At 52.6% G+C, this 27,562-nt stretch overlaps 1 protein-coding gene across 1 annotated transcript in view; it reads left to right on the top strand.

Annotated features, from left to right (window-relative positions):
- Window positions 1-1,075: 1,075 nt before the first annotated feature.
- The window catches only part of COL22A1 (collagen type XXII alpha 1 chain), a 259,058-nt gene continuing 232,571 nt past the window's right edge, over window positions 1,076-27,562 (top strand). The window contains exons 1-3 of the mRNA XM_077163316.1: window positions 1,076-1,456; window positions 20,809-20,959; window positions 23,626-24,192. Coding sequence (XP_077019431.1) covers window positions 1,418-1,456; window positions 20,809-20,959; window positions 23,626-24,192 — 757 coding nt within the window. The 5' untranslated portion in view covers window positions 1,076-1,417. The remainder of the gene's footprint in view (window positions 1,457-20,808; window positions 20,960-23,625; window positions 24,193-27,562) is intronic.

The raw sequence follows: 27,562 nt of genomic DNA, 5'->3' as shown, positions 1-27,562 counted from the left end.
TCCCTGCTCAAGTTTGTCCCTCTGCCTGGAAGGACCCAGTCCCGGGTGAACCCTGGAGACCCTCCAAGGCTTAACTCCAGAGCCCCCGCTTCTTCTCCCTAAGCTTCAGCTCACTGCGCGCCCCGGGAGACCTTTCTCCATGCTGAATGGTAGAGTTTGCTCCCTTCATTTACTCTCTGAGTCATGTATCTCCTTCTCTTGCTTCCATAACTCAGAGATTCCATGTGGTGGTCCCTGTCCTTGACCTTGGCTCTCTCCCCAGCGGGGTGCAGGTTCCATGGGGTCAGAGGCACACCCCTGGGTTCACAGCCCTGCCCCTCCCTAGGATGGTCCTGGCACACAAGCCGCCAGGATTTGCTAAGGCCTGTGCCATGCAGCTCCTCAGGTCCAGCGGGCGCACTCACCCTCCTCGCTGCACCCCCTCCACCTGGCGACATCACCACGCCCCGCCCGGGGTCCTGCCTCCTCTGCCGGCTCTGCCTGGCACACGGCTGCGCCGGACCTGCACCCTGGGATGAACTGTCCCGGGAGCGGCTGGAAATAGGGCAGGCGAGGCAGGAAGGACGATTGTGGCGAGTTCTCTGGTCACACGTGAGCCCCACGCTATCTGTTTATTAAACCTATTAAACCGCTGCTACGCAACAGGAGGCCAGATAAAGACGCCCTGAGTTCGGGAGCCTGACCTGGGTGGGGCTGGGGGCATACGGATTAAGCCATGCGCTCACCCAATAAAAATACCCGGACTGGCCATTTTTAGGAGCTGGGATCAGAAAGAAGTGGAAGAGCAGCGTGTGCTGGCACCTGTTCCGTGGACAGCCCAGGAGGAAGGCAAAGGGCTCTGGGCGGACCTGGGGACCCCAGAAGGGGCCGAGACTCCCTGAGCCCTCCCACCCTCACCCTCGCCTCCCCTTCCATCTGGGGACGCCCCCGCCGCTCTGGGCTCCTTCCTGGGCCCCTCTCGCATGTCTGCCTTCTCCGCTTTCCCCCAGAGCTTCCTTCCTAGGCCCGCCCCCTGCCCGCCCCCGCCCGCCCCCCGCCCGCCCCCCGCCCAGCCCGAGGAGTCCCAGCCAGCGCCGCTGTGCCACGGGCCAATTCCAGGCAGCTTTGTTCCCGGGCAGGCGCCCCACGCCGGGGTTGCTGGTTTCTGCCCCTCAGGCCCAGGCTTCTGTTTCAGGTCCACGCTCTGTAGCGCTCTAAGTTTTAAAGCTTACGCGCTTCTTGCTTGATTTGTAGGTTCTTTACTTTAAAGCGCTCCCTCTGGACCTGTCTTGAAGGAGGTCCCCAAAGGTATCAGAAGTCTCGTCTAGAAGCGGACTGCGCTAGATTTTCCCGGCGAGGGGGCGGGTGCTGGCGGGTGACCCCAGGAGGGCACTGCGGGGGTGCCCGTCTCCCCGGGACTCTGCGGTGCGGGACCAGGATGGGACTCCCGTCTGGCACTGCTCTACGCCCCTACCAGGTAAGCCCCTTCCTTCTTGGCGCCTCTGGGGTGCCCATGGCTGGCCGAGCCCGGACAGTGCCCGCCCTTCTGAAACCTGGGGACCTCCCCTCCAGGGGAAGTGGCCACAGCCCTGCGCTAAGAGGGAGCGCAGGTGGGGAGAGGCAGCACCTGCCTCGTTCTAGGGGAGCAGCCGGGAGCCAAGGAGGGAGCAGGTGCCAGAGCGTCTCTCGAGGCTGCTACCGTTAAAGCTGGTAAGAGATAGCAGGGGGGCATTTGGAGGAAAAGAAGAGTGAAGAGAAAAAGATAAAGAAATAAAGGATGGGGGCAAGATCTTGCATTTGTTATCAAGGCACTTTGCCCTCTTGGTCTAAATTTAGATTTAGATCTTTCCTTCTGGAGTGTTATGTCTGCTTTCCCCAACTTTGTCTAAACATAGCTTGAATTATTCTCAGTATTAGAAATGTCATGTTACTGCAAATGTGTCTTAACTGGTGCTCACTCAAGACCCGTCTCCAGGGACGGGGAGGAACTGGCTCATGGGGAGTCCCTGAGGCACTGCCTGCAGGTCGGGGCTCCGACTTGGAGCCTGGCATAGCTCTTGCTCTTCCAGAACTCCGCACCCTCCCCTCTGTCCACACAGATCCTTCCGTCGCCCATCCGCCTCTTGCTGACGATTTATACCAGGAAGATGCTGGGAAGATAGATGGCTCCCTGTGAGGGTCCCAGGCTGGGGCCACGGCTCTGACCCCTTCTAGTTTAGTTCGAAGGGTCATTCCAGGCACATTCTCGGTCACAGCTTCTCCTCTGTGAGTAGTCTGCCCAGCAGGGTGCCTGGCCCAGCTGTGGTTTAGAGGAATGGGTGGAGCTTTGTGCGAGTCTGGACTTCCATGTGGACCTCTCTGGCTTCATCTGGCTGCCCTCAGCCAAGCGTCCTCATCTGCAAGCTGGAGACCGATGGAGGGATAAAATACGATAGTGTTGGGCCCCTGGTACACACATGGTGGGTAAGCTGCATGGCTTGGTTTGCTTCTGCTTTGCACGCCTGGGGAGGGTGCAGCATCGTTGGTTCTCTAGAAGGAAGCAGCCACTCCCTCGCCATCCTCGGTGCCCTTGTCGCTTTGATGCTGAGAGGCTGTGCAGCCTCTGGGGTTCTCTCGCTTAATTGGGCTTCACTTATAAGGCAACAGGTGAAAAGAGACCAGACTTTTCTCTCCTGGGAATCGAGGAGTGGCTTCAGGGGAACTGTGGCTCATTTAGCAGAAGTTTGTTTGTGTCTGTTTTTCTGGGACTTGTTCCAGGTTCCACCAGATTCTCAAGAGTTTTTTTAATCTCTGCAGCATGGTTCAGAAACTGGCTGGAAGGCTGGGTCCAGGCAGTGTTAGCGGCTCCAGAGGTGGTTTTACGTTTGCTTTAAGCAGTTGCCAGCAGAAAAAGAACAGATTTCCTGTACAAATCTTAATGAGAAGATGTGACGACTTTTGGCTTGAGTTCCTGCCAGGCCGTGGGTGGGGGTGGGGAGGCACGGCCCCCACTCCAGGTGGGTCTCGCCCTGTCCAGGTACCCGGGAGCATCTAAAGGACCAGCAGGACCTGCCAGCCCAAGGGAGTGGTCAGCTGTGGGTGGGATATCTGGGCTCTCTCTGATTCTCTCGTAAGGGGTCGCCGGTGAGTGGAGACCCCTTAGGAGAAAGGAAAAAGAATGTTTTCTGGCTTATGTGGGGAGATAAATGCCCACCTTAGGAGAGGTCCAGTGGTGTGGACATGAAAAGACACGTGGCACTGCGGTCCATGTCCCTCAGATCATTTCCAAGGACAGGGCTTCTGAGTCATGAGCCGTGGGATTTTAAGTCTGCTGGGAGTTTAGGGCTGAGTATGCAAGAGAAGCTGAGAGCTACATAGCAGGATAGTGAGGCCCAACAGATCTCCAGGGCGTGTATGGGGGCTGGACCCACCAGACCCCGCTGTTACCCAGTGCCCTGCGGGGGCAACTCAGAACCCCTGGGGACAAACCCCTGTGATACTCAGGGTTCCTCTGGCTGACAGTTGCCTTTGCACCCTGGCTACTGAAAGCTCACAACTTGTAAGTAATTCTGGCTATGTTTCTGTAGATTTGAGAGTATCCGTTTTACTTATTATTTTGGGGGGTTAATGATAAAATTTTGAGAAACAAACTAGGAATGTGTACCATGGTTTGGCTGGAGCTTTCTCCCAGGGAAGTTTTTCTTTAGCCACACACTGACAGACCCAGGCCAGTTCAGTCTGTCCGCGGTTGTCTCTTGCCAGGCTCCAGGGTCAGTCTGCTCGTGAGTCCATAAATATAGGAAAAAGATGATCAGCATCACCAAAGTCAATGGAATCGCACTGAAAAATCAAGCAGAACTGCAAACTTCACGGGATTCAAGATTCAGGTCACAGATAGGGTTTTTGCCCAATTATCATTCCATGCACAGGCTGTGTGGGCTGAGGGGAACCCGGCCATCAGCTGGTCCCATCTCCCTGCCCATTGACATCCTTTAGCTCCTCGCATGCTCCTTGCCCACCTCCAAGGCTGCGGCAGTGCACACAGCTCCCTCCCTGGCTGCCCGGAAGGGGTCAACGCCCAGGGCCCTCATCAGCTGTGGTGACATTTGCACAGCGGGGCCAAGGGGCTTGTACCCCTGGCCAGGCTGCACTTCCTTAGGAAAGGCTTGGAGAAGCCACGCTGTGATGGGCAAGAAACTCTTCCTGGCCCTCCTGCGTGTGCACACGTGTGAATCAGTCCTGGGGAGAAAGCGCGCCCCACTGAGGGTTCCTTCCGGATGTCCCCTCACTGCGGCCCTGACCTTCTCTAGGGCTCGCCCTGCATCATGACAGGGTGCTGGAAGGACCCCAGGCAAAATTCCTTGGAAGAGGAAAGACATCCCCATGGCTTGGCAAAGAAATAAACCCCTATGCCAGTCTACATGATTGTTCTCAGGAAGTGAAAGTTTCAAGATTATTTTAATTTTTTGTAAAAATGAAAAACCCCTCTTACTCTCTAGGTTGAATTTAGAGTTCAGGCACTCAGCCCACTAATTTGTTCCTTACTCATCTGGGAAGCACCAGGTATTTTCCTGTCTCTTCTCCAGATGCCAAGCGCAAAAGACCAGAGACTCTGACTCAAAGAGTTCAGTGGGAAAGACAGTTTAGAAATAGGTATATTTTAATACTGTTTGTGAAGTGCTAGAAAGCAGGGGTATATACGAGTCTAAAGAAGATTTCTCACTGTCTGGGAAATCAGAGTAGGCCTCACTGAGGAGTTACCACCTAAGCTGACATGACAAGGATGGGCAGGCGACTGCCTGGCCAGGAAAAGACATCATCTAGTGGGAACAGCAGAGGCAGTGACAAGGAATTAGGAAAAGAAAATGCTGAGGTATTGGAGCAACAAGTAGTCCTTTGAGGTAGGAGAATAAGGCTCAAGAGGTGGGAGAAAATGTGCATGAACCTGTTAAAAGAGGTGGGCTTAGGTTGAGAAAATCATTGGAGAACCAAGAACAGGCTTTAAGCTGGGAAGCCACATGAATGATCCATCTCATCCAGTGATGTTTTGCTCAGGGTGAGCCGGACTGCTGGTGGATGGCAGAGTGCAATAGGAGGGTCTGGTCCAGAAGAGCCTGCTCTTGGGAGGGAACTCTTCAGCACTGGACTCTGTGCCCTCAGGAGCAGGGCTGGGAGCTGGGGGGAGAGTGCCCAGGGAAGCAAGCTAAAGTCAGCTGGAGGTGGGGGCTCTGGGTAGCCGGCAGGCAGTGGAGAGCTCTGCCCTGGGCAGTGGGCACAGGGTCTGGCTTGAGACAACAGGCGTCTTGGCAGCTCCTTTCTGCTTCCACAGTTTAGGGTCTGAAGTGTGGAAGTCTACAGAGTGTGAGCACGTGGCCCCCCCTACACACCCCCACTTTGAGGGCACGTAAGAAGAACAAGAGGAGATGGGTGTTCACTCTCACGTTTCCCTAACCTGGGTTCTGTGGTGGTACAGGAAGTACTGCCGGTACAAACTGAGCACTGAAAGGATTCTCGAATAGTCATAGTTTCTTTTGGTTGTTTGAGGTGTTTCATGGCTGCATTGACTGAGGCCTCCACAAGCTCTGGTCAATGGAGAGGGTGGGTCTGGGTGACCCATTTTACTGAGACAACTGAGCTTAGAAAGGGACGCTGGCTGAGAGTACACGTTCAGTGAGCAATCGAGGTGGGGAACACACGCAAGTCTAACCCAACTCCAGCCACATCCGTCACCCGCTTCTATGGAGGCTCTGCTTGCAGCTTCTCATTAGTCTCCTCCTGGAAAACGGGAGGCCCATGGAACAGCACCTTCAGAATCAGTGTGAACAGCACAGACTATTTATACATGTGTCTTCACCAGACCAGATGCTGCTCAAAATAAGTTAAACAGAAATATCTCTCTGTGTCCTCAGGACCCTGAAATCTGAGACTGTCTCTTGTGAAAATGAACTGATATAATGTGTCCACAGAAAGTAAAAAGAAATGAAGAAAAAAATTAAATTGTGCAAGAATTTAACACGGAAAATATGAAAAGAAATAGGGATGGGGTTATTAAAGCTCAAGATGTTTGGAGAAACTAACAGGACGGTGAAGAAGGGTGGCTATCCCCTGTGCTGATGGCTGTGGTGACTCGAGGCAAGGCCAGGACCCTCGTCTGTGGCCCAAGAAGGGGGCAGGGATGGGGTCCAGCATGGGTTTTGGAAAAAGCTCTTAAATGGTTGGGCGGTGACAGTAGTTCTGGGATGCATGTCTAAGCTGCGCTGTCAGTCCGAGATGAAAGGAGAGGAAGAGAGAGCAAGACAGAGAGCAAAGAGAGAGTTTAAGGAACCAGGGAAGGACTCAGTGGGCTCCAGAGATGACGTGCAACAAGGGTCTGCACGTGGCTTGCAAGTGATGGAGTCCCGGCTCAAACTGGCTTACATTTTTTAAAAAGGGAGATGGGCAGGGGGACATTTGTCTCATGTTACACCGGCAGCTTTAGGTACCTCTAGACATTGGGCATCACTGGGTTAAGGTGCTAAGAGGGTGAATCTCGTCTTTGTTCTCCTCAGCATGAGGCTTCAGTGCCCCATTAGATGCTCCCATGCGGTGGTCAAATGGCTGTCAACGTCTCCAAACTTAGCACCTATCTTGGAAAAGAACCTCCTTCCCCGGAAGCTCTAGCAAGGGTCATAGAGATGGCCCTGATGGCTCAGCTGGGATGTTGTTCCTTTGTTTTGTAAAATTCCAGAGACTAGGAATGTGGAGTTCAGATCGTCCCAGTTGGGCCACATCCACCCTCCAGACAGGCAGGTGGGGTCCACCCTCCTGGAAACGCATAGTCTGGAGAGAAGGTTTGGTTGAAAAACAGAAGATGGGTTCTGCTACCTGAAGAAGGGATGCCTGGGAGGCTAAAGCAGTAGTGGGTGAGCTGGACTTGTAAGCAGGGCCAAGAAGGCAATAATCATTGATATGCAGAACTGAGAGGGAGGGCCAGAGAGAAATGGTCTCAAGGTACCCCAATTTTGGGTACCCCATTTTTGTGATGCACACCACGCTAAGCTGCCCAACCCTTCCCCCCAACTCTACTTGAAGGATGTTAGACTCAGGGCCTTCCTGGCATTAAATGCAAGATTCAAAATCTATGATCATTTTTGCTACACGTCACTGAGAGCTCTAAGCTCAAACTGTTTAGACAAGCCTTCAAGGCCCTACCTGTCCTAGATCCCTTTCCAGGGGCACCTTTATTCCCTCCTTGGAGGTAGGTGGTGACCCTGGGGCTGGATAGCCCAGGACAAAAATCCAGCTTCTTGCATGAAACTATGGATGACCTTCAGCAATGCCCTGGCCTCAGCTTCCAGTCTGTAGAAGGAGCAGCAGCTCTGCAAGCGCCAGGCTGATGGGGGAACCCAGGTGGCTGCGAGGTCGGACGTCCTGACTCGGAGCTGCTGTGTGGTTCTTGATAAGTCCTACCTGACTTCATGAATGAGTCAGTTCCAAGGGAAGCCCCCAACCTTGGGTGGGCCAGTGGTGGGAAAGGTTTCTCTGGCTTACTTGTCAGGCTGGTGGGTGTGTTCCAGGGAATGATTCACAGTAATAATCCTCACGGATCAGTATTGGACAGCCAGAACTCAGTGACATGTGTGAGTGAAATAGCTTTGTTCCCCCAACCCCCATTTGGCCAAAACCTCCTTTCCTTTTCCTCAACAAACCTTGAGCAAATCTCATAACTTCCTGTTCACTTTCAGTCACTCCCAAGACTAGTCCAACCCGCTCTAGTATAGAAGCTCATGCTTAATTTCAGGGTAAGCTCTTTGCTGCTCATTGCCTTTTGGTGCGAAACCACTATCCCTTGGACCTAGTGGGGGAGGGACGGTCCCTTCCCTCCTCTTCCCTCTTTCTCTGGAAGCCCGGTGAGGGCGGCGCGGGCAGTGAGGGGACACGTCCCACCTGCGCCTGCAGAGGCGGCTGCTCTGGGCTGCCTTGCACTGAGACCTCGCTGCTCTCCGTGTGGCTCGTGGCTCTCCAATGCTGTCTCCTCATGGCAGAGACCTCAGCTTGGGAGCTCTCCTCTGGCTAGATCTCTCCCCTGCCCCTTCAGCCCTTGCCCCAGCAGTGCCCCCCAGGGTGTTTTGCAGCTGGACTCTTCCTGCTGTGCAAGCAGCCTTCTTGGTTTGGTGCCAACCCAGCCCCTGAGGGCTTAATTTTCTTAAATTAAATTAAATTTCTTAATTTTCCTTCTTTTGAGAATGCCTTTATTTCCTTTTCATTTCTGAAGGATGTTTTTCGCTGCATATAGAATTTGGGGTTGACTGTTCTTTTCATTTCAGCACTTGAAAAATGCGTGCCATGTCTTTCTGGTTTCCGATAAGGAAGTAATTTGACTTGTTTGTCCCCTATAGATAATGTGTCATTTTCTTTTAGACTCTCTCAAGATTTTGTCTTTCTCTCTAGTATCCAGAAGATTGACCATGATGTGTCTTGACAGGGATTTCTCTTGTTTCTCCCATCTAGGGCTGGCTTTGCTTCTTGGATCTATAGCTTTGTGCCTTTCCAAAATTTTGGGAAAATTTCAGCTATTATGTCTTTGAATATTTTTTCATCCCCATGTTCTTTCTTCTCTCTTACTGGGGCTCTGAGAATAAGAATTTTAGAGCTTTAGATTATCGTCCCACAGGCCCCTGAGGCTCTGCTCATATTTGCATGCGTGTGCCTCTGTTTTCTCTCTGCTGTTCAGACTGAGGAATTTCTTTACCTCTGCCTTTTGAGTTCACAGATTCTTTCCCTTGCTGGCTCTATTCTACTACAGAACCCGTCTAGTCAACTTGTTACTTAAAGCTCCAGCTCTATAATTTCCTTTGCTTTTTTTTCTGTTTCTTGGCTGGCATTTTCTATTTGCTTTCGTTTGTTTCTATGATTGCTGCTTTCAGATCCTTACTAAGCAATTCTAAGCTGCTGAGTCATCTCAGCGTCTGTTTGTTGGTTGACTTTCATCATCCAGGTTCGATTGGCCTGTACAATGAGTCATTTTTTATTGTATCCAGGACATTTTGGACACTGTGGTGTGAGCCTCTGAGCCTTATTTCATCCCTTACCCGGCAGGCAGTTACCCTGCTCAGGTGCTTTATGGAAGGTTACCACGCCCATTGGTTCACATCTCCTTCACAGCCCTGTGAGGCAGGGAATGTTGTTTCCATTTTACAGGTGATAAACTAAGGACTGGAAAGAAATAATGCATGCCTTCAGCATTTGCTCGGGTCACTCCCTGTTCTACATTTTTACCTGTAGTCACTCATTTTGTCTTCCCGACAAGCCTGTGACGTCGCAATTAGCCTCCTGCCACAGATGAAGGGCCAAGATCCAGAGAGGTTAAGTAATTTTCCCCGTGTGCCCAGCTTGTAAGTGCCAGGATTTGCATACAGGAGTCTGGACTAGGAAGCTGACTCACCACGCTCACCACCCCCCGTAACCAGGTGCCCACAGTAGTGCCTGGTACGGAGAAGGCACTGAGCAGCCACCGAAGGGTCACCGAAGGGTCTGGCTCCAAACCATACAGAGCTGCATTTGGAACCCAGCGCTGGCCCTCTGGCTGTGCCCAGGCAGGGGCTCCTCTCCCTGACCTCTCCACGTGGGGACGTGGCTCCTGAGGTTTGTATCTCCTGGTTGTGGCTGAGCTCCCAGCTGAGGCTGTGACAGAGACATGCAGCTCAGGGGTCCAGATGCAGTCACGCTTTGGCTCCAGGACCCCAGCAACCTGCCCCCGCCCTCTGTACGACAGAGCCCCCCCCTCTGCCCAGGCTGCCCTAGCAATGCACCGGGTCTCATTTTCTCTCTCTAAATTGCTTTCTGCTCAGGGCTTTTCCTCCCGCCTCCTGTGGGTCCCTGTACAGTGAAGGCGGGTTGCCATGGCAATGGGCTGGCTTGCAGAAGGAACTCAGCTCAGTGAATTAATTGCTGGACTTTGGGGGGCTAATAGCAGAGTTCTTTGTCCCACGGCCGGGGTGCAGCCACACTGTGCCAGCTTTGCAGCCAAGCCTGGATTCTGCCTAGGGCTGGTGGCAAAGAAATGAGCTGCAAGGTGGGCTGGGAAGGTGGGGGAGGGGGCTGCCAGCAGACTCGTGCTGGCTGAGCCCCTAGTTTGTGCCAGGTCTTGCTGTTAACTTTGCAGCCATAATTCCATGGAACCCTCCTGACATCCCTGCAACGAGTGGAGGTCGTCCTGGTTCTCCATCGAGGGAACTGAGTGTAAGAAAAGGTCACTCACGTGGCCAAGTACCAAAGCCAGGGCTCCTTCCTCAGTGGACACTCCATTTACTCTTGCCTGGAAGGCTACTCCCCACTCTTCTTCCCCAGCAAGTCTTCTCCGTTTGCCTTTATGTCCTGTCTTAGTTTGAGGGGGCAGCTGTGACCTAGAGCTTGCAGTGGGCTTGAACAGCGGGCTGCCATGTCTCAGCTTGGAGGCTGCACATTCAATACCCAGGTCCGGGTGGGGCTGACTTTCTCCTGGGTTTGTCGCCTGGCTGCACTCCCTACGTGTGTCTGTTTCTCTCCTTTCTGCTGATTTCTGGCCTCCCCTGACTTTGGCCACATGGTTAAAAGAGTTCTACCCTGGTTTGTTGTGGCCACATCCTAATTGAACCTTATTCACAAGTGGGTGCCCCACCCCCCAAGGATGGGGATTGTGTCTTTATGGTGGACACACGTCCATCCCCAGCTACTCCACTACTTCTCCATCTTGTGAGTTGGATAATGCATGGTTTGGTTTCTGACCATGTCTTTCACTTGTTTCCCTCATTGTTTCTGTGTTTAAGAAATCAGTGTTGGGAGGCAGGGCAAGAAGGTGGCCTAGTGAGGTGTGGAATTTAGTTCATCCTCCAGAGCAGCTAGTAATTAGCCAGGAACAGTCCAGAATAACTGCTGGGGGACATCAATGACCAGACACACAGTGTACACTGGTCTGGATCAGCTGGACTCACTGATATCCCACAGAGAACTGAGAGTCTCAGTATGGTCTGAGAAAATCTGACTGGGGTCTATAATATTTGAGGAGACCTTCCTCAAAAAAAGCTCCATATAGACAGGGCAAGTAACTGAAAAACAAGAACTGAAAAATTCTGATCAGTTAAACAGAACCTATGCTAGAGGTCTAGAATAAGTCACAAAGCCATCCAACAAGAAAAGCCTAAGTAAAAGAGTGAAAATAAGCTCCAAAAGAAATGAATTAAAGAAATCAAATGCCTAGACACCAACAAAAAAATAACAAGTCATACTAGGAAAAATTGAAGTTAAAGCACAAACCAATGCTGTGGCAGCGTGGCCATCAGTCGGCCTCCCACCTGCACCCCACGACATCGGGCATGCTCAGGGCACTGCACCTTGCCACCCTGATGCAGCTCAACTCTCTGGGGTCCCTTCCAGCAAACTGACCCCTCTTGCCATTGCATTAAATGCCTATATTGAAAAGAACAAAGAGCAAAATTGAGGAATTAACTGTTCACTTGGAAGAACTAGAGAAAAAACAGCAAACTAACCCCAAAGCAAACAAAAGGAATGAAATTATGATTATCAGAACAGAAATACATGAAATTGAGAATATAAAAACAATTGGGAAAATTAATAAAACCAGAAGTTGGTTATTTGAAAAAATCAATAAAATCGATGGACCCTTAGCTAGGTTGCCAAAAAGAGAGAGAGAGAGAAGATGAAAATAAATAAAATCAGAAGTGGAAGAGGGGATATAAGCACTGACCCCGCAGAAATAAAAGAGATAATGAAAGGAGACTATGAGGAACTATATGCAAATAAACTAGACAACATAGATACAATGGACAACTTCCTAAAGAGTCATGAACAACCAGCATTGATTAGGAAGAAATAGATGACCTCAACAAACAAATCATAAGACATCGAATCGGTCATCAAGGAGCCAATACACACACCCTCACCAAAAGAAAATCTAAACCTCCTTCTAACTCTTGTCCCTCCCCTCATCGTGTACCTTGGGAGTGGTTTAGGTAAATCAACATTCATTGGACCATTTCCTAACTGATTTTTCAGGAGAGAAACCTGAGTCTGGAGGACACTGATATACTGATCTTTCTCCTCTAAAGATGCATCAAACTCCTCTTGGAGATGTTTCTTTGCTTGCTGATCCATTTGGAGCTCCTCTCTTAATTCTCCAATTCTTCGAAGGGTTTTATCCTGACTCTGACTTAATATACCTTGTAGCTTTTTCTTCTCTTTCTGAGTGTTGATGGACTGTTGACTTTGAATATTATTTCTGAGGCCTGTAGATAGAGGTGGCTGAAAGATGCATTGACTGAGAAGTTGATTGGTGAACAATGGTGTAAACGTATGGTCACACACAGGGGCTGCTACAAACAGGAGCGAAGATGTGAAGCATGCAGCAATGTGAATGAACCTGGGGAACATCTGGTGAGGCAAAATAAACCAGAAACAAAAGAGCGAATGTAGTGTGATCTCATTTGAGACTACTTATGAGAAAACTGGGGCCTGGATTGTAAGCTCTTATAACAGTCACATTTAGTCTGGAGTGGTAATTGTTGTTTCTGGATTTCGAAGCTGTGAAAGAATTTACCCTATTCAACAACTGTTTAAAAAGATGAAAAGAGATATGAATGAAGCTGATCTGGATAGGACGAAGGTAAGAATACTGGGTAAAGAATGATATGGCCCATATTTCAAACTTCAAGCTGTGTGTGAGATCAAAGGGAAAGATGTTTATTTGGTGCAAAATTGCATTTTGGGTAGCGCGTTATTTTAACTTGTGTGATCAGTTTACTTGAGCACTATAATTACATGGAATCTGGAATAGAGCCTGAGACCTCGTTAGTTTGTACAGATTAGTGTGAAACCCCAATACATACCAGTATAATTTGGGCAGAGTATAAAATCATTTTCCAGGTTCTCTTGGGGGACTGAGGAGAAAGGAGGAAAAATTAAACTTCCCCATCTAGGAAATTTCTGGTATTCTTGGAAGCAGTGGGAACAACCAATTCAATAAGTTGAGCCCTCAATTTTGGGGCTTGCCCCTATGAAGCTTATTCCTGCAAAGGAGAGTTTAAGCTTACTGATAATTGTCTAAGAGTCACCCCCAGAGAGCCTCTTCTGTTGCTCAGATGTGGCCTTTTTTCTAGGCCAACTCAGCACATGAACTCTCTGCCTTCTGGCCTACGTGGGATATGACTCTCAGGGGTGTAAATCTCCCTGGCAACGTGGGACAGAAATCCCGGGATGAGCTGGGACCCAGCATCATGGGATTGAGAAAGGCTTCTTGACCAAAAGGGGAAAGAGAGAAGTGAGACAAAATAAAGTCTCAGTGGCCAAGAGATTTCAAACAGAGTTGAGAGGTATACTGGAGGTTATTCTTATGCATTATATAGATATCCTTTTTTAGTTTATGATGTATTGGAGGGTCTGGGGAAGTGCCTGAAACTTCTGAAATGTGTTCCAGTAGCCTTGATTCTCGAAGATGATTGTATAACATTATAGCTTTTATAGTTTGACTGTGTGATTGTGAAAACGTTGTGTCTGATGCTACTTTTATCCCGGGCATGGACAGATAAGTAAAAAAAAAAAGGAAAAAAAAGAAAAGAAATAAATAATAGGGGAAGATATAAGCTAAAATGTGGGTATATTGAAATACTGTGGGTGGTTGAGAGGGAGGAATAAGGGGTATGGGATGTCTGAGTTCTTTTTTTCCTTTTTATTCCTTTTTCTGGAGTGATGTGAATGTTCTAGAAATGATCATGATGAAGAACACACAACTATGATATTGTGAGCCACTGATTGTGTAATATACATGGACCATATGAGTGTGGATACTCCTAAATAAAAATACTTTTTTTAAAAAGGAAAATCTCTGGTGAGGGTACCACATGGTACCAGTACTATTGTACTTTGGGTTTATAATTCCACTTTTTACAGTGGATCTAAAAGAAAAATGCATAAGAAATAATGATTAATCAATGGTTTGGGACTTATAATTTACTTATAATTCACAAACATGAAATTTGTGATAAGAACTGCATAAAGGTAGGGGGAAGGGGCATAAAACAGTAGTCTGTGTGCTGTTGAAATTAGTAGTATCAGAGCAAAATGACTGCTGTACATTTAGGATCTTAAATTTAAGCCTCGTGGTAACTACAAAGAAAATGCTGGGGCACATGCTCATGGAGATTGCAGGTAGAGCACAGGCTATCGGGGAGCAGGGGATGGGGCATGATGCATAGTGGGTGCAGGTTTTGTTTGGGGAGACTGGGAAGTTTCAGTACTGGAGGGTGGTCAGGGCACCCCAATAATGCAAACTTGATTAATTCCCCTGAATGTTATGCTTGGAGTGGTTGAGATGGGAAAGACTTGTTGTATGTGTATTCTTACAATTTAAAAAAAATAAAGAACAACTAAATATATGATGACAATTAAATGTAGGGCCCGGGTGGGTGGATTGACAGATTGATGGATTGATAGAATGATATGGCAAATGGGGGAAAATGTTGAAGTTGGTGGATCTGGGTTCTGGAAGGGTAGGAGTATGTTGGGGTTCTCTGTATGGGGTTGTATCATTTTTCTAACTTTCCCCTAAGTTACAAAGTTTCAAAGTAAAACGCTTAAAAAAACAGAAAGAAAAGTCAGTGCTGCCCCACCCGACCCCACACCCTGAGAGAAGCCGCGGTGGGTGCGGAGTCGTGAGGGTTCCCCTCGCCCGCGGCCTCGGCTTCCTATGCTGCTTCAGCCCCGGTGTGTGAAGCCCTTTGGGCAGCACCTGGCACTGAGCAAAACCACGGGAGCTGTTCGCTTTAGGGCTGGAAGGAGCACGGGCTTTGGCCTCACACCTCTGGCTCGTGGTGTGAGCTTGGGGAAGGCCGTTCGTCGTTGGTGGTGGGGGGACCTGGACTTGCAGGCTAGCTGTGCCCCTAGAGAGGACGTTGGTCAAGGCAGCGCACAGGGCCTCTCCCGCACAGGCTTTCAACTCAGCAAAGAGACACCGTCCCAGCCTGGATAGAGTCCGCAGGCCGGACAGATGGATGGCGCTCGGCACAGAGGAGAGGGGTCCTGATTCACTCCCTGCGCACGCCCGCGCCGCTCAGGCACACCCGCGCGCCCCGCGTCCCGGCGCCCCCAGTGCCCCCCGCACACCCTGCGCTGGCTTCCTTCGCCGGGCCTGTATCTCCCTCAACCTCAGCTGGCTCCGCGGAGGTGGAGGTGCCCACGCCCACGTGAGGCTTTGGTAAAGATAGAAACTCTCTGTGGCACCTCACAGGGTCTCTCCACCCATGCCAGGGCCACCCCAGGAGCGAGGTCACTTTGGATGGTGCCGGGGCTTCGGCTCCGGTTAGCGAGGCCTTAGCAGCTGAGCCCATGCCCCAGGGAGTGAGTGAGCGCGTGGAAGTCCCCACCTCACCCGTGAGGAGGCCGGGCCCAGAGAGGTGCTGTCGCTTCTAAGATCTCAGCACTCAGGCTCCAGAGCAGGCCCTGAAACCCGCACAGCGCCCTCCTTCAGCCCCGCACGCCCCCTCCTCCCCCTATCTCCATGAGCGCTGATGGCGCCTGCTTCCCATTCGCTGGCACCGACGGGCGGCCGAATCTCAAGAGAGAGGACAGTGCTGCGGCTGGACCTGGGTAATGGGAGTGGAGGGGCCTCGGACCAGGTGCTGGCGGCGGCATCTTCATTAAAGCCCTGGGGCACCTCCGGCGGCCAGCGCGGTTCCCGCCCCTCCTCTCAGGACACAGAGCCTGCCCCGATGCCTTTGGGAGGAAAGAAGATAGAAACGGCCCCAGGCCCATGAAAGAGCCGCAGGGGTCCAGCCTGCGACAAAGTGGGCCATCACCAGGAGAGGCACCCCAGCGGTGGCCCTGGGCCCTGGCAGCGTCCCCTCCCCTCAAGCCTCACAATCCTCCAGGTCTGGATTAGTTTCCATGGCTGCTGGGGCAAATCGTCACAAACCAAGTGGCTTAAAACAGCACACGTGTCATCTTACGGTTTGGGAGACCAGAAGTCTGAAAGTGTCTCACTGGGCTAAAATAAAGTGCAGGCAGGGCTGCATTCCTTCTGGACGCCCTGGGGAGCACCTGTTTCCTTGCTTTTCCTCGCTCTAGAAGCTTCTTATGCTCTTGCCTTGCCTTGACGTGTGGCCCCCTTCCATCTTCAAAGCCAGCAAGCCCATGGGTCTTCTCAGGCTGCCATCTCTTTGGCCCTGACCCTGCCTCCCTGTTCCACATTTCAGGACCCATGTGGGTACAAAGCCACCCCCCCCCACCCCCGCCCTGGGGAATCAAGGACAAGCTCCTTATTTTAAGGTCAGCTCAGTAGCGGGCTTCACTCCCTCTGCAGCTTCCTCCCCCTTCGCCATGTAACATGCTCACACGTTCCAGGGACTGGACAGGGATCCGCGACAGGGCATTGTTCCAAATTGCTTACTGACATTGGCTCCATGTGATGGAGAAGGAAACTGTCTTCAACTTTCCTGATTTTGCTTTTGGGGACCTTCAACTTCTCAGGGGTTTAAGGTAGGGAGCCGTTTCTGGGGTGGCATTCAGCCTTGGAAGTGGCCCCCGCAGATGTGGGTGAGGGGAACCCTACCCCTCCCTGGTAGAGCTGGGTCCAGGCAGCTCCTGTATCCCATCAGGGACCGAGCCTTTCTCACGGCTGGGTCCCCTTGACAGCTGGGGCATGCTCAGTTCTCAGTTTAGACCGGGGAAGACGTCTCTGCTTAGTTTCTCCAAGTCGTCCTTTCCCCTGGGTTTGCTTCCATTCCTCAGAGCTCAAAACTTTTACTGAATGAGTGACCCCCAGGGTATGGGTGCTGGAATGCATCAGCAGACTTGGCATGTGTTTTAGTTCACAAAGGCTGCCAGGACGCAGTATACCAGAAATGGAATGGCTTTTCGAAAGGGAATTTATTAAGTTGGAGGTTTACAGTTTTAAGGCTATGAAAATGTACAAATTAAGGCACCAGTAAGAGGGTTACCTTCACTCAAGAAAGGCCAGTGGGTCAAGAACAGCTCTGCCAGCTGGGCAGTCAGTGGCTGTCATCTGCTGCTCCCCTGCTCTTGGGCTCCGTTGCTTTCAGCTTCTGTTTCTGTGGGGGGTCCTCACTTTGCCTCTCTGGGGCTGGCTTTCCTCTCTTGGCTTCCCGTGGTGCTCTCCTCGTTCTGGCTTACTTCACATCTCATGGTGACGTCTGCTGGGCTCCAAGCATCTCCAAACATCCATGTGTCTTCTCTCTCTGTAGGCTCTGTGTCAGCTCCACTCTGAGGTTTCTGTTGGCTCTCTCATTTTTGAGATTTCTCCAAAATGCTTCCTCTTTTAAAGATTCCAGTAAACGAATCAAGACCCCCCCCTGGAATGGGTGGAGCCACATCTCTGGAGATAGTCTAATCAAAAGTTTCAGCCTTATAAGATTGAATCAGGATTTAAACATGGCTTTTCTGGGGTACATATTAGTTTCATACATGCCCCGCAGTAGGGTCTGCAAGGGCTGAGTTCCCATCTGTAGAATAAGTGTGCAAAATGCAAATGAAGCATTGGTGAGGATGATCCCATGCTCAGCAGGACTGAGAGACACATACACACAAAGGAAGGAGTAACGACGTAACATCCTCCCTTCTGCTCAGGAGCTCTGTGCTTTTGACGAGGCCCATCTCCTGCCCCATGTGTCCCCCTGATCTTCCATCACTGGGCTGAGAGCCCTTATCAGGTCCTGGGGACTGCTCTGATCTGCTGCTGCCCCCATTCTCCCTCCTTGGCAGAGGAGCACCTGTGGGCTCCAACAAAGACGTAACTGGGTTTACGTCTAAATGGTCACTGCTCCCACACCCCAGGAATGCTCGGGCCTGGGGTGGCACCTGAGGGCAGGGGTGGGGGAGGGCAGAGGCAGCAGCACTCAGGCCAGGCTGGGAGTGGCTGGCAGCACATCTGAGCTGGGTGGGGAGCAGCGGCCCCGGCAGGAGCCAGGAAAGCCGGTCTGGCTTTGTACAGGGCTGGCTGGGCCCTTCCCCATCGCTCTCTGTCCTCAGGCCCCTTCTTTCTGATGGAGCGTCCTTAGTGCGCTCATAGTCGCCACAGTAATTACATCATTCACGCTGCCTTTATTCACACAGTCAGTTATGGACCCCTCTGTTTATTGTGTTTTATTGAGGCCCTACTCCCTTGCAGACTGGGTCCGGGAGATTTTGGCACTCTAGACCGACCTCTAACTCCATGGGCTTGGAGTCCAGTGCGGACGGAGTTGTGGAGGAGAGAGGTTAAGTTGAAGTCAGTATAATAGGCCTGGCTGGACATTTGACTCAGTCCCTTCCTGGCTGTGTAACCTCAGGCCTCTCTTGTACCCTCTCTGGGCTGCCTCCTCCTCATCTGTGAAGTTGGGATGGTTGATGCTCTGGGAAGGTCGATGCCTATGAATGGTCTGAACACCTGGAGAGACCACCTGGCTGGTGTCCAGTTTCTGCAATTCCTGGAGGCCTGATAAACGCTGACCAACTGCAACCGTTTCATTGTATCCCACCTGCCCACCCTCTGTCTTAACCCAGATTCCCCAAAGGACATGTTTTGAAGCAGCGGCTCCATGGGTGCTGCTGACATTTGGACTTGCTGTATCATGGAACACACAGAGACAGCATGGGCCGTGTGCCCTCCCGCTCTGGCTTTCAGGTGTGAGCCTGAGCTGAGGGTTCACTCTCCACTGGTCCCTGCACTAGGCCTGCGGCTCTGGAGATGAGGAAGAGCCAGACCCTGCCCTCAGAGCCACCAGGGCCCTGGGTGGGACAAGCCCAGGAGCAGGTCCTGGCACAGTGCAAGGCACCTGCTGCACAGAGGCCTGGGCCAACCAGGCTGGAAGAAGGTAGGTGTGCGAACCAAGCAAGGGTGGATTCAGGAAGGTGGGGAAGGAGCGGAGGGGAGAAGAGGAGGTGAGGTAGTGCATCCCCTGAGACCAAGCACCCAGCCCGAGCCTCCAGCCCAGCAGAGGGGCCCAGGATATGGGAAACAGAGACGGGATTTCCATCGGGAGGATGCAGGCGGCACCGGGGACTTGAGGGGACCCGAAAGGGAATTGATCAGCCGTTTGATTTAAAGCCTAGCACACAGTTGTCCATTTGACTTTGTGGAGACGCATTTATTTGATTAGAAGCTGTTCATGGTTGTCTGGAGAGGCAGAGGGTCGAGCAGGAGGTGCTGTGCAGGGACGTTTCACGGGCAGTGGGTCTGGCGAGTGTCTGTCCCTGGCCGAGGCCTCCGAAACACGGGCTGAAGGTGTGGCCGAGGCATCCACAACAGACGAGGGACCAGTGCTGATTTTCCTTGGATGAACGCCTCTGCCCCAAAGACGGGGCTGAGTCCTACTTCAGGACAGGTCACGTCACCCGACAGAAGCAGCTTCTACGTGGAGTTCCACAGGACAGTGGGCGGGCGGGATGGACAGAAAAGGGCAGGGCTGTGGGGGAGAGGGCCCCATGGCAGCTTGCTCTCCTGATGTGACCCCATGGGAATGTGTGCGTGTGTGTGCACACGTGTGTGTGTGTGTGTGCATGAGTGAGAGCGGGAAGAATGCAGCACGATCCCAAGGCTGGTTTGCCTGTGCCTGTCACTGAGCTCTGCTCCGCTGATGCTTTTGGAAGCTTCCTTCTGATTAGCAGGAACACTTTAAATCATATCAAATTGTCTTTGATGAGAAGTATCAACAGGGTTCAGAAAATGCAATAAAAAGAGAAGCTCCCACCCCCGCGTGTCTGAGCTGCTCCCCTGCTGTGGCGTCCAGCCCAGGTCTGGGGCGCTCATGGGGCACAAGGCTGCAGGGGATGCGCCTGGGCATGGGGGCCTTGTCGGTGGTCCTCCATGCCCCCACTCATGGGTCGTTTCTGATGCCTGCATCTGTTTGGCACATCCGTTTGGCAATGTATAAAGGAGCGTGGACTGCATGCGTTTGCTCCTGCTCGCTCTCAGGCCACCCACTTAATACGTGTCGATTTGTTGAATTCTATCATGAGTGGTTTTGCCTGATGCTTGTGGCAGAACAGCTCTCAGGATGATTGTTTGCCTCTCACCCTGGAGGTGGCTTCCTGCCTCTGCTGGGGTGGAAGCTCTGGACCCCTTGACGCAGTCTCCATTTCTTCCTCCATTCGTGGACACTGACAGCTGGCCTTGAGTCAGTTGTGCGCAGATGTGAAGCTGATGGATAATTGCAGTGTCGGGCGCTGCCAGCAGAAAGGAGGCTTGGGATTTGGAGGGAGCAGGGGAGTGGCCCCCCACATCTAGGAGGTGGGGTGCCTGGGAAAGCTTCCCAGAGGGGGACACCTGAGCCCGGGACTGCCAGGGGATGTCAGGGTGGGTGTGGAGAGCTCAGGCAGAGGGGATCCCTTCCACTGGGACAAGGGAGTGCTGCAGACTTGGCCTGCATGGCTCCCGCGTACAAGGTGGTGGGGCATGGGGCGTGGGTGGGAGAAGGCTGGGGGGGTGGGCAGCCTTGGCGGGTCTCGGATGTGCAGTGGGCCCCAGGGATGCAACCTCCCAGCCTTAGCCGGCTGCGGGGTCCCCAAGCAAGGATGCCCTGTTCCACTCCTCTCTGCCCCCACGTCTTGTCTTGGGGCCTGGCAGGGGCATGATGGGCATTTGTATGAGATGGTCGAAGGAGTGGGGGGATCCGTGAGGGGTGGTGACAGTGGCCTTGCTCTGGAGAAGGCCACACAGTGGACTGGAAGGAGAGCTGGCAGGGTGGGGTTCCTCCGCAGGCAAGGTGGAGGAGTCCCCTGCAGGCGGGGTGGGGGGGTTCCCCTGGCGTGGGGTGGGGGTCCCAGCTGGCTCCCGCAGCCTGTTGGCTGAGGTACTGCCCACTGAGGGGGTCTCTCTCCACACAGGTGTCCAGTAGAGTCCAACGGCGTGGCATCCTGGTCAAGAATCGCTTGTCCCGAGCCCAGGGAGCCATGGGCAGCCTGCGAGGGAGCGCAGCAGGTGTCCTCTTCACGCTGCTGCTGTGGAGCGGGGCTGGTTGCCATGCCCAGAGGGCAGGTGAGCCGGGCACACACGTGTGTGAGTGGGTGCTGGAGTGTCAGGCAGATGATGTAATGATTGACTCAGTGGAAGTGACAGAATGCTGCAGTCATCTGACAAGTGTGTGTGTATGTGTGGGCGTGTGTGCACATGTGGGTGTGTAGACAGGGCCGCTGCCTCGACACACCTTGAGTCAGTCATACAGTGGGCTGTGAGTTTGAATCGAGCAGGTGTGTATGCGGGTTTGAGGGGTGGAACGGTGGGTGCCCTGGGCGTTGTCTGGTCTTGGAGGGCTTTGGGACCCACCCAGGGGTGAGGGGCATGCTGAGGTCCAGCCAGAGGGGGTGGCCAGGATGGTGGGGAGGACACAGCTACCAGGAGTGAACAGTCTGGAAGGGCAGGGGGCGCCTGGCCAAGCGAAGACCCAGGGAAGGGCCTGCAGGGTGGAGCAGTGTCCGGCAGGCTTGCATGGAGAAGCCCATGGACAGTCCACAGGGCAGCAGGAGGAAGCCACATTCAGATGCCGCAGGTGAAGGCTTTCCCCACTTGACGAGGAGGAGATGAGTCCCGAGTGCTCTCGCAGCTTGCTAAAACCCAGCAAGTGTGCAGTGACTCCTCCTTGGCCTTTCTCCACTCATTTTCACTCCCACCATCCATGCTTCAGTCTTCCCCCAGCTCTGGGAGAAAGGCCCCTCACAGTGGCCTCCTGAGCCCACTGGCCTTCGGCAGCCTCCAGGCACACTGACTCCAGTGTCACCTCCCACAGGCTGGGTCTGGCCTGGACCCCAGTCCCAGTTAGCTCAAACAGGTGGGGACATTATTGCTGCAAAGACAATCCAGGAGAAAAACTCCCCAGGAGTGATTTTTGAGTCCACACAGCTGGGCAAACATACTCCAAAAGCTCTAATACTATTAGGGATCCATTTTTGACTTTAAAGTTAGAAGGGAAGGGGGATGTGGAAAATTCTAGCGGCTCACTGGCTCAGCCTGCAGGAGGAAAGTAAGTGTGTGTGTAAATGCATACAGCTTTTTGCTCCTTTTCCTGTTTTATTTAAACTGATTGCTTGCAAATATTACATCAGAGACTATAAAAGGCTACAAAGAAAATCATAAAGATCACTCATAGTTCTGCTTGCCCAGAGGTAAGCAACATTTTCCCCTGCAGGTTCTACCAAGGATAGCTATGCAACTGCACACACAGATACCTGCAGACATAGGCTTCCTTTCCAGAAATTCTATTCTATTTTTATCTAATGTTTTGTAAAGAGTCTTTACATGGACAATAAGTTAGAAAAATGCATCCAGGCTGGTAATGAAGACTCTTTTACAACCATCATCGTATGGCTTCAGAGCATCCTGCTCCATGATTCCTTGCTTTATTTAATTTTTGCGGCCGGGATTTTGCTTGGCGACGCTGCTGAGCCGCTGTTCTGCTCATGTCACCCCTGCGTCTGTCTGACGGTTTTCATAGTCAGTCATGAACTTTGGTGGATGAAGCGATGCCCTCCTTTACAAGCCTTCTAAGGCCTCTGAGTACAAGTGTGACAAATCCCCTGCATCCTTGCAGGTGTGCAGCGCTCACTCCTCAGGCTCTCACACACGATGGCCACCATCAGTCTTTCACCTGTGCTGATTCGAAAGCGTAACCATCTTCCTTTTTCTCTTTCCTCCTTTTTATAACTAGCCACATGTTTTTCCAGGGCACCTAGAGGCCTTGCTGGTGGAATGGCCAAGTCAGAGCTGGGGCTTCTTGGTAGTTCCCTTGTCTATTTGTCCAGCCTTTTGGAGTTCAGAAAATATTTTCCTCATATTCTCTACTATTAAAATGGGGATGAGCAGGCTCCCTGCACAGGGTTGCTGGGAAGACCAGAAATAACTTATGGAATGCCTCATTTTGTTTTCATTTTGTTTAATCTTTAGCATTTTATCATTTATATAAAATTTATTTTTAGAACAATATCAGCATATGTTTATAAAAGGCATATTGTACAACTTCTGTAAGTTTATATTTAAATATATGAGTGCAATATATTTTGTATTATTTGTAACAGTGAAATACTGTGAACTGTTTAAATATCCAATGAGAGGCACTGGCTAAATAAATTCAGTTCTTCCAGGCAGTGAAAGCTCTGTAGCCTGGAGTTGGGCATGAGCAGGCTGGAAATGTGTTCTACAATAACGCTGGACGCGGTGCCCGGCTCATACACCAACAGCTGTATGCCACGTGAAAAGAGTTGAAAGTGTACACGTCTTGATTGAACTGTACTTATCTCTCGGTAGATGGGAATATGGACATTTAAAACATTTTTGATTGCCTTTCTGGCTTTTCTGAGCATGCTTTACTTACAGTAAATGTTAAAAGCAATGAAGTTACTTTTTCGCCAAAATAAAAGTGAAGTGGGTGACGTGCTTGAAGGTGGATCATTATTATATATTTTTATCTATAATACTGCTGAACCTCCTGGCAGCCTTGGAGAACCCATCATTATTGCCTCATGGGGCTCTGCGGCTCAGACAAGCCTCCCCCCCTCCCGCCCCCCCAGCCATGAGGGGCCACACAGGCCTCTGGGTTAGTCTCTGGCTGACCTGGTGGCAGCGCTTTGGGGTCCCACGACAAGGCCCCCTCCACAGGACACCCACTTGCTAAGACATCCTTTCTTACCCCCCCCCCCAACCCCCTGCAGGCTGCAAAACCGTCCACTACGACCTGGTCTTCCTTTTGGACACCTCATCCAGCGTGGGCAAGGAGGACTTTGAGAAGGTTCGGCAGTGGGTGGCCAACCTGGTGGACACCTTCGACGTGGGCCCCGAGCGCACCCGCGTGGGCGTCGTGCGCTACAGCGACCGGCCCAGCACCGCCTTCGAGCTGGGCCGCTTCTCCACGCGAGAGGAGGTGCAGGCGGCGGCGCGCAGCCTCGCCTACCGCGGGGGCTACACCAACACGGGCGACGCGCTGCGCTACCTCACGGGCCGCAGCTTCTCCGCGCAGGCCGGCGGCCGCCCCGGAGACCGCGCCTTCAAGCAGGTGGCTGTCCTGCTTACCGACGGCCGCAGCCAGGACCTGGTGCTGGACGCCGCCTCGGCCGCGCGCAGGGCGGGCATCCGCATCTTCGCCGTGGGCGTGGGCGCGGCGCTGCGGGAGGAGCTGGAGGAGATGGCCTCGGAGCCCAAGGCCGCGCACGTCTTCCACGTGTCCGACTTCGACGCCATCGACAAGATCCGTGGCCAGCTGCGCCGACGCCTCTGCGAGAGTGAGTGTCTGGGGGTCTCGGGCCCTGCCACCCCTCTGGCCCCGCGTGCCCGCAGACACGAGGCTCGGCGAGAAGATGGGGGCGGTGCAGCCTTTTCACCGGAGGCCTGAGCTTGTACCGGGTGGGGTGGGGGGTGGCAGAGGCCACAGAAGTCCCCTTTCCCAGGTTCAGTAACAGGAGCAGCCTGCAGAGAAAACACCTAGTGCCCACCCTTATTGTCAGGAAAGCTTCCCATCCTTAGGGAGGCAAAGTCAGGGTCCGGGGGTGAAAAGGGCTCCGGGATTAAAGAGGATGGTTTCCAGGGCTGCCTTCACCGCCTCCCCACCCCCAGCTTCCAGGTAGGAGGCATTAGGTGGCGTTTCTGTGGGAGCAGTGCCTGGAGGTGAGAGACACGCTCTTAATGCCCCATCTGGGTGCACATGTCGGGGTGAAGCATGGCGTCCCTCCTTCTCCCAGGGGGTTGCAGTGAAGAACAGTTCATGAAAAAACTGAGCAGACTTAGTGGACAGTAGCAGGTGCCATCCAGTTCCGGAGATGGCCAGGGGCTGCTTAAGTCCGAAGCCAAGAGCTGTTGACCTGGAGACCTAAGATAACCCAAGGTCTCCAACTTTCCTGTTTGGAGTCTGTTCCTCCTGCTTGGGGAATTGGGAGGGCAGGGCTGGGGGATGGGGCGGGGAGGGCAGGGCTGGAGGATGAGATAGGGACGGCAAGGCTGGGGACACGGTGTGTGTCCAGCAGGCAGAGAGCTGATGGCACCCGGAACTCTGACCCAGAAACCTGACCTTCAGGCCCTGGCGAGGACATTCTGAGGAGAGCCCCCTCCTCAGGGCAGGAAGGATGGAGTGGGGTCTCCTCCACCAGCCTGTCTATGGCTTCCCCTCTGCCTGCTCCATTGGAGCCCTAATGGATGCTGGGTAGCTTCCCCCTCCAGGGCCAGCAGTGGCCTGGCCAGAGTGTCAGCTGGAGGACTGAATAGCCCGCGGGGAAGGGGGCCCAGGGAGTCACTCCTCGGCCTCAGAAGAGGAAAAGCAGGGGGGGGGGGGGGCAGTGGTGGAAGGTGCTAGAGGCTGGGGCAGCTGGGCACCAAGCCACAGGGTGGACTCAGGCCCGGTCCAGGGGGTGCCTGGTCTGCGGCCCAATGAACAAACACTGGATTCAGCAGATAATTATGGAGCATTTTCTATTGTGTGGCTTTGGGGTAGTTTCTGGAGCTACAAAAAGCAAAACTACAACACAGCCCATGTCCACAGTATGTGCATAATTGAAAGGCAGGACAGACACATGTAACAAGGTAGGGCCACAGAGTAAAGTTCTGTGGACACAGGGACAGAGTCTCATGGTGGGTGTTGCCCATGATAATGCGGGAGGACTCACTGGAGGAGGTGGTGCTTAGGTGGTTTCGAAGGGTGAGCGTGAGTTGCAGGACAGGTTCATGGGCTTGAGGGATGCCACCTGGTTTGATGAACTATCACTGGCCTGTGGCTGAAGAAAAGGAGGGGAGTGGGAGCTTGTCGGGTCTTGAGGGTGCAGGTGCTGGGAGGTTTTACGTGGCGCTATGTCAGGGCCTGGTGCGCTTGGAGAAGGGAGGGCTGGCGGGGATTGCTGGAAGCGTCGGAAAGGAGGGTGGCGGGGTGGGTGAGCGTTTTCCACAAGAGGAAGTGGGTTTCCAGAGGGCTCAGTGAAGGGAACCTGCCCTGTGCTGTAAGGCACTGCTTGGGGACTTGCCATCGTGACTTCGACCCTCATTCCAGTCTCATAAGTTGAAGACAGTCTCCTTATTGCTGTGACATTCAGAATGCTGAGCTCCAAAGCGTGCTGGGCCCTCAGGCACAGGCCAAGGGGGTGAGCCGAGCAGGCGAGAGGTGGCCAGGTAGGCCGGGCTGGGGGACTGGTCTTGTGCCAGCAGTCAGGTGGGCACAGTGGCCACCCAGAACACTGATGGGGGACCTGGGAGGCATGGTGAGTCCTAGACCCTACGTGCTGCTGTTCCCTCCTCCCGCCAGCCAGGTCTAAGACTGTTCAGGAGCTCAGCAAGGCTGACGCCAGACTTGAAGTACAACTTCACAGGACCGGCAGGGCAGGCACAGCATCCGGGTCACCCCCTCTGTGGGGTGGCTGCTTGTCCCTGGGCCCCAAAGAACACGCGCTTCACTGGCTTTGGTTCTGAATCACAGATGGTGCTTTTGGTCACAGCTAACCAAAACCCAACTGAAACTGGCTTGAAGAATAAAGCAAATTTACAGTCACATGCGATCGCAACGGCCAGAGGTCAAGTAGCTTCAACCAATGAAACTGTGGTCTCTAGGTTCACTCCTCTCTTAGCAGTCTGTGCCACCCAGGGCCCAGCAATAAAGAAGTGCTGGTGAAAGTTCTGTTTAGAGGAGGGTGAGAACAGCGAGGGATAGGGGCTCCTGGAGCTAGCAACAGGGAGAATGGAAAATGAGTGAGGGAAAGGATACAGGAAGGGATGAAAAGTGATGAAGCCTCATGGGGGCTGAGCAGGGCTACTGGACAGAAGCTACAGCTGCTGCCATGGGAGCAGGATGCCCTGGCAGGGGGCACGGGAAGGAAGTTTCCTGCCTCACACTTGGCGTGTGCCTCCAGTTAGCTGATACTTGTAGTCAGAGATGGGCAGAGAAGGGTGAGAATGGATGTGGGAAGTGAACAGAGACCCCAGCACAGCAGAGCAAGGAGGAGAGGGGACTGTTATCCCCAGTCCCAGGATTCAGTCTGGCTGGACCAGGCGCTGAAGCCCAGGGCTGGACTTAAGTTGACCGACTTGGGCCTCAAGCACTAAACCTAAGATTAGGGGTGCAGTTCACCCCCTGACCCCATCCCCCAAGAAAAGGAGTTTACTTACCAAGAGAATGGGGAATTGGTTACCAACCAGAACATCACACGTCCACCATGGCCACGTTAAGAAACGCTCATGAATGCTCTTTATCTAGGCTTCTGCAGGTTCCTACGTGGATGGAAGATGTAAGCTGACACTGTGCAGAGTCTGTGGGGAGTCGGTATCGGTAAGGACAGATGTGAGATAATGATGGCCTAGAATATTCTGGTGACAAACAAAACAAAACCCCTTGGCAATTGCCTCTATTGAAAACAATGCAAAACAAAGTAAAATAGCTAGCAGTAATATAGTGGAAACCACGTAGTGAGAGTAAATCAAGGAGCATCACAAAACTCCAACGCCCAGAAATCCCTTTGCACAGAGAAGATGCCTGTGTGCTACTTACCGTGAACAGGAGCTGCTGTACACTGATGAGCTGGAAAATCAGACTGATACATGCCTGTTTTGGTGTAATAATCATTCAATTCAGTGCAATCCATTCAATCATTCAACAGCCGTGTTTTGGTAGCCGTTCAG

This window comes from Tamandua tetradactyla, chromosome 6, assembly GCF_023851605.1.
Source record: "Tamandua tetradactyla isolate mTamTet1 chromosome 6, mTamTet1.pri, whole genome shotgun sequence".
NCBI lineage: Eukaryota > Metazoa > Chordata > Mammalia > Pilosa > Myrmecophagidae > Tamandua > Tamandua tetradactyla.
This window is presented reverse-complemented; position numbering and strand designations above follow the sequence as displayed.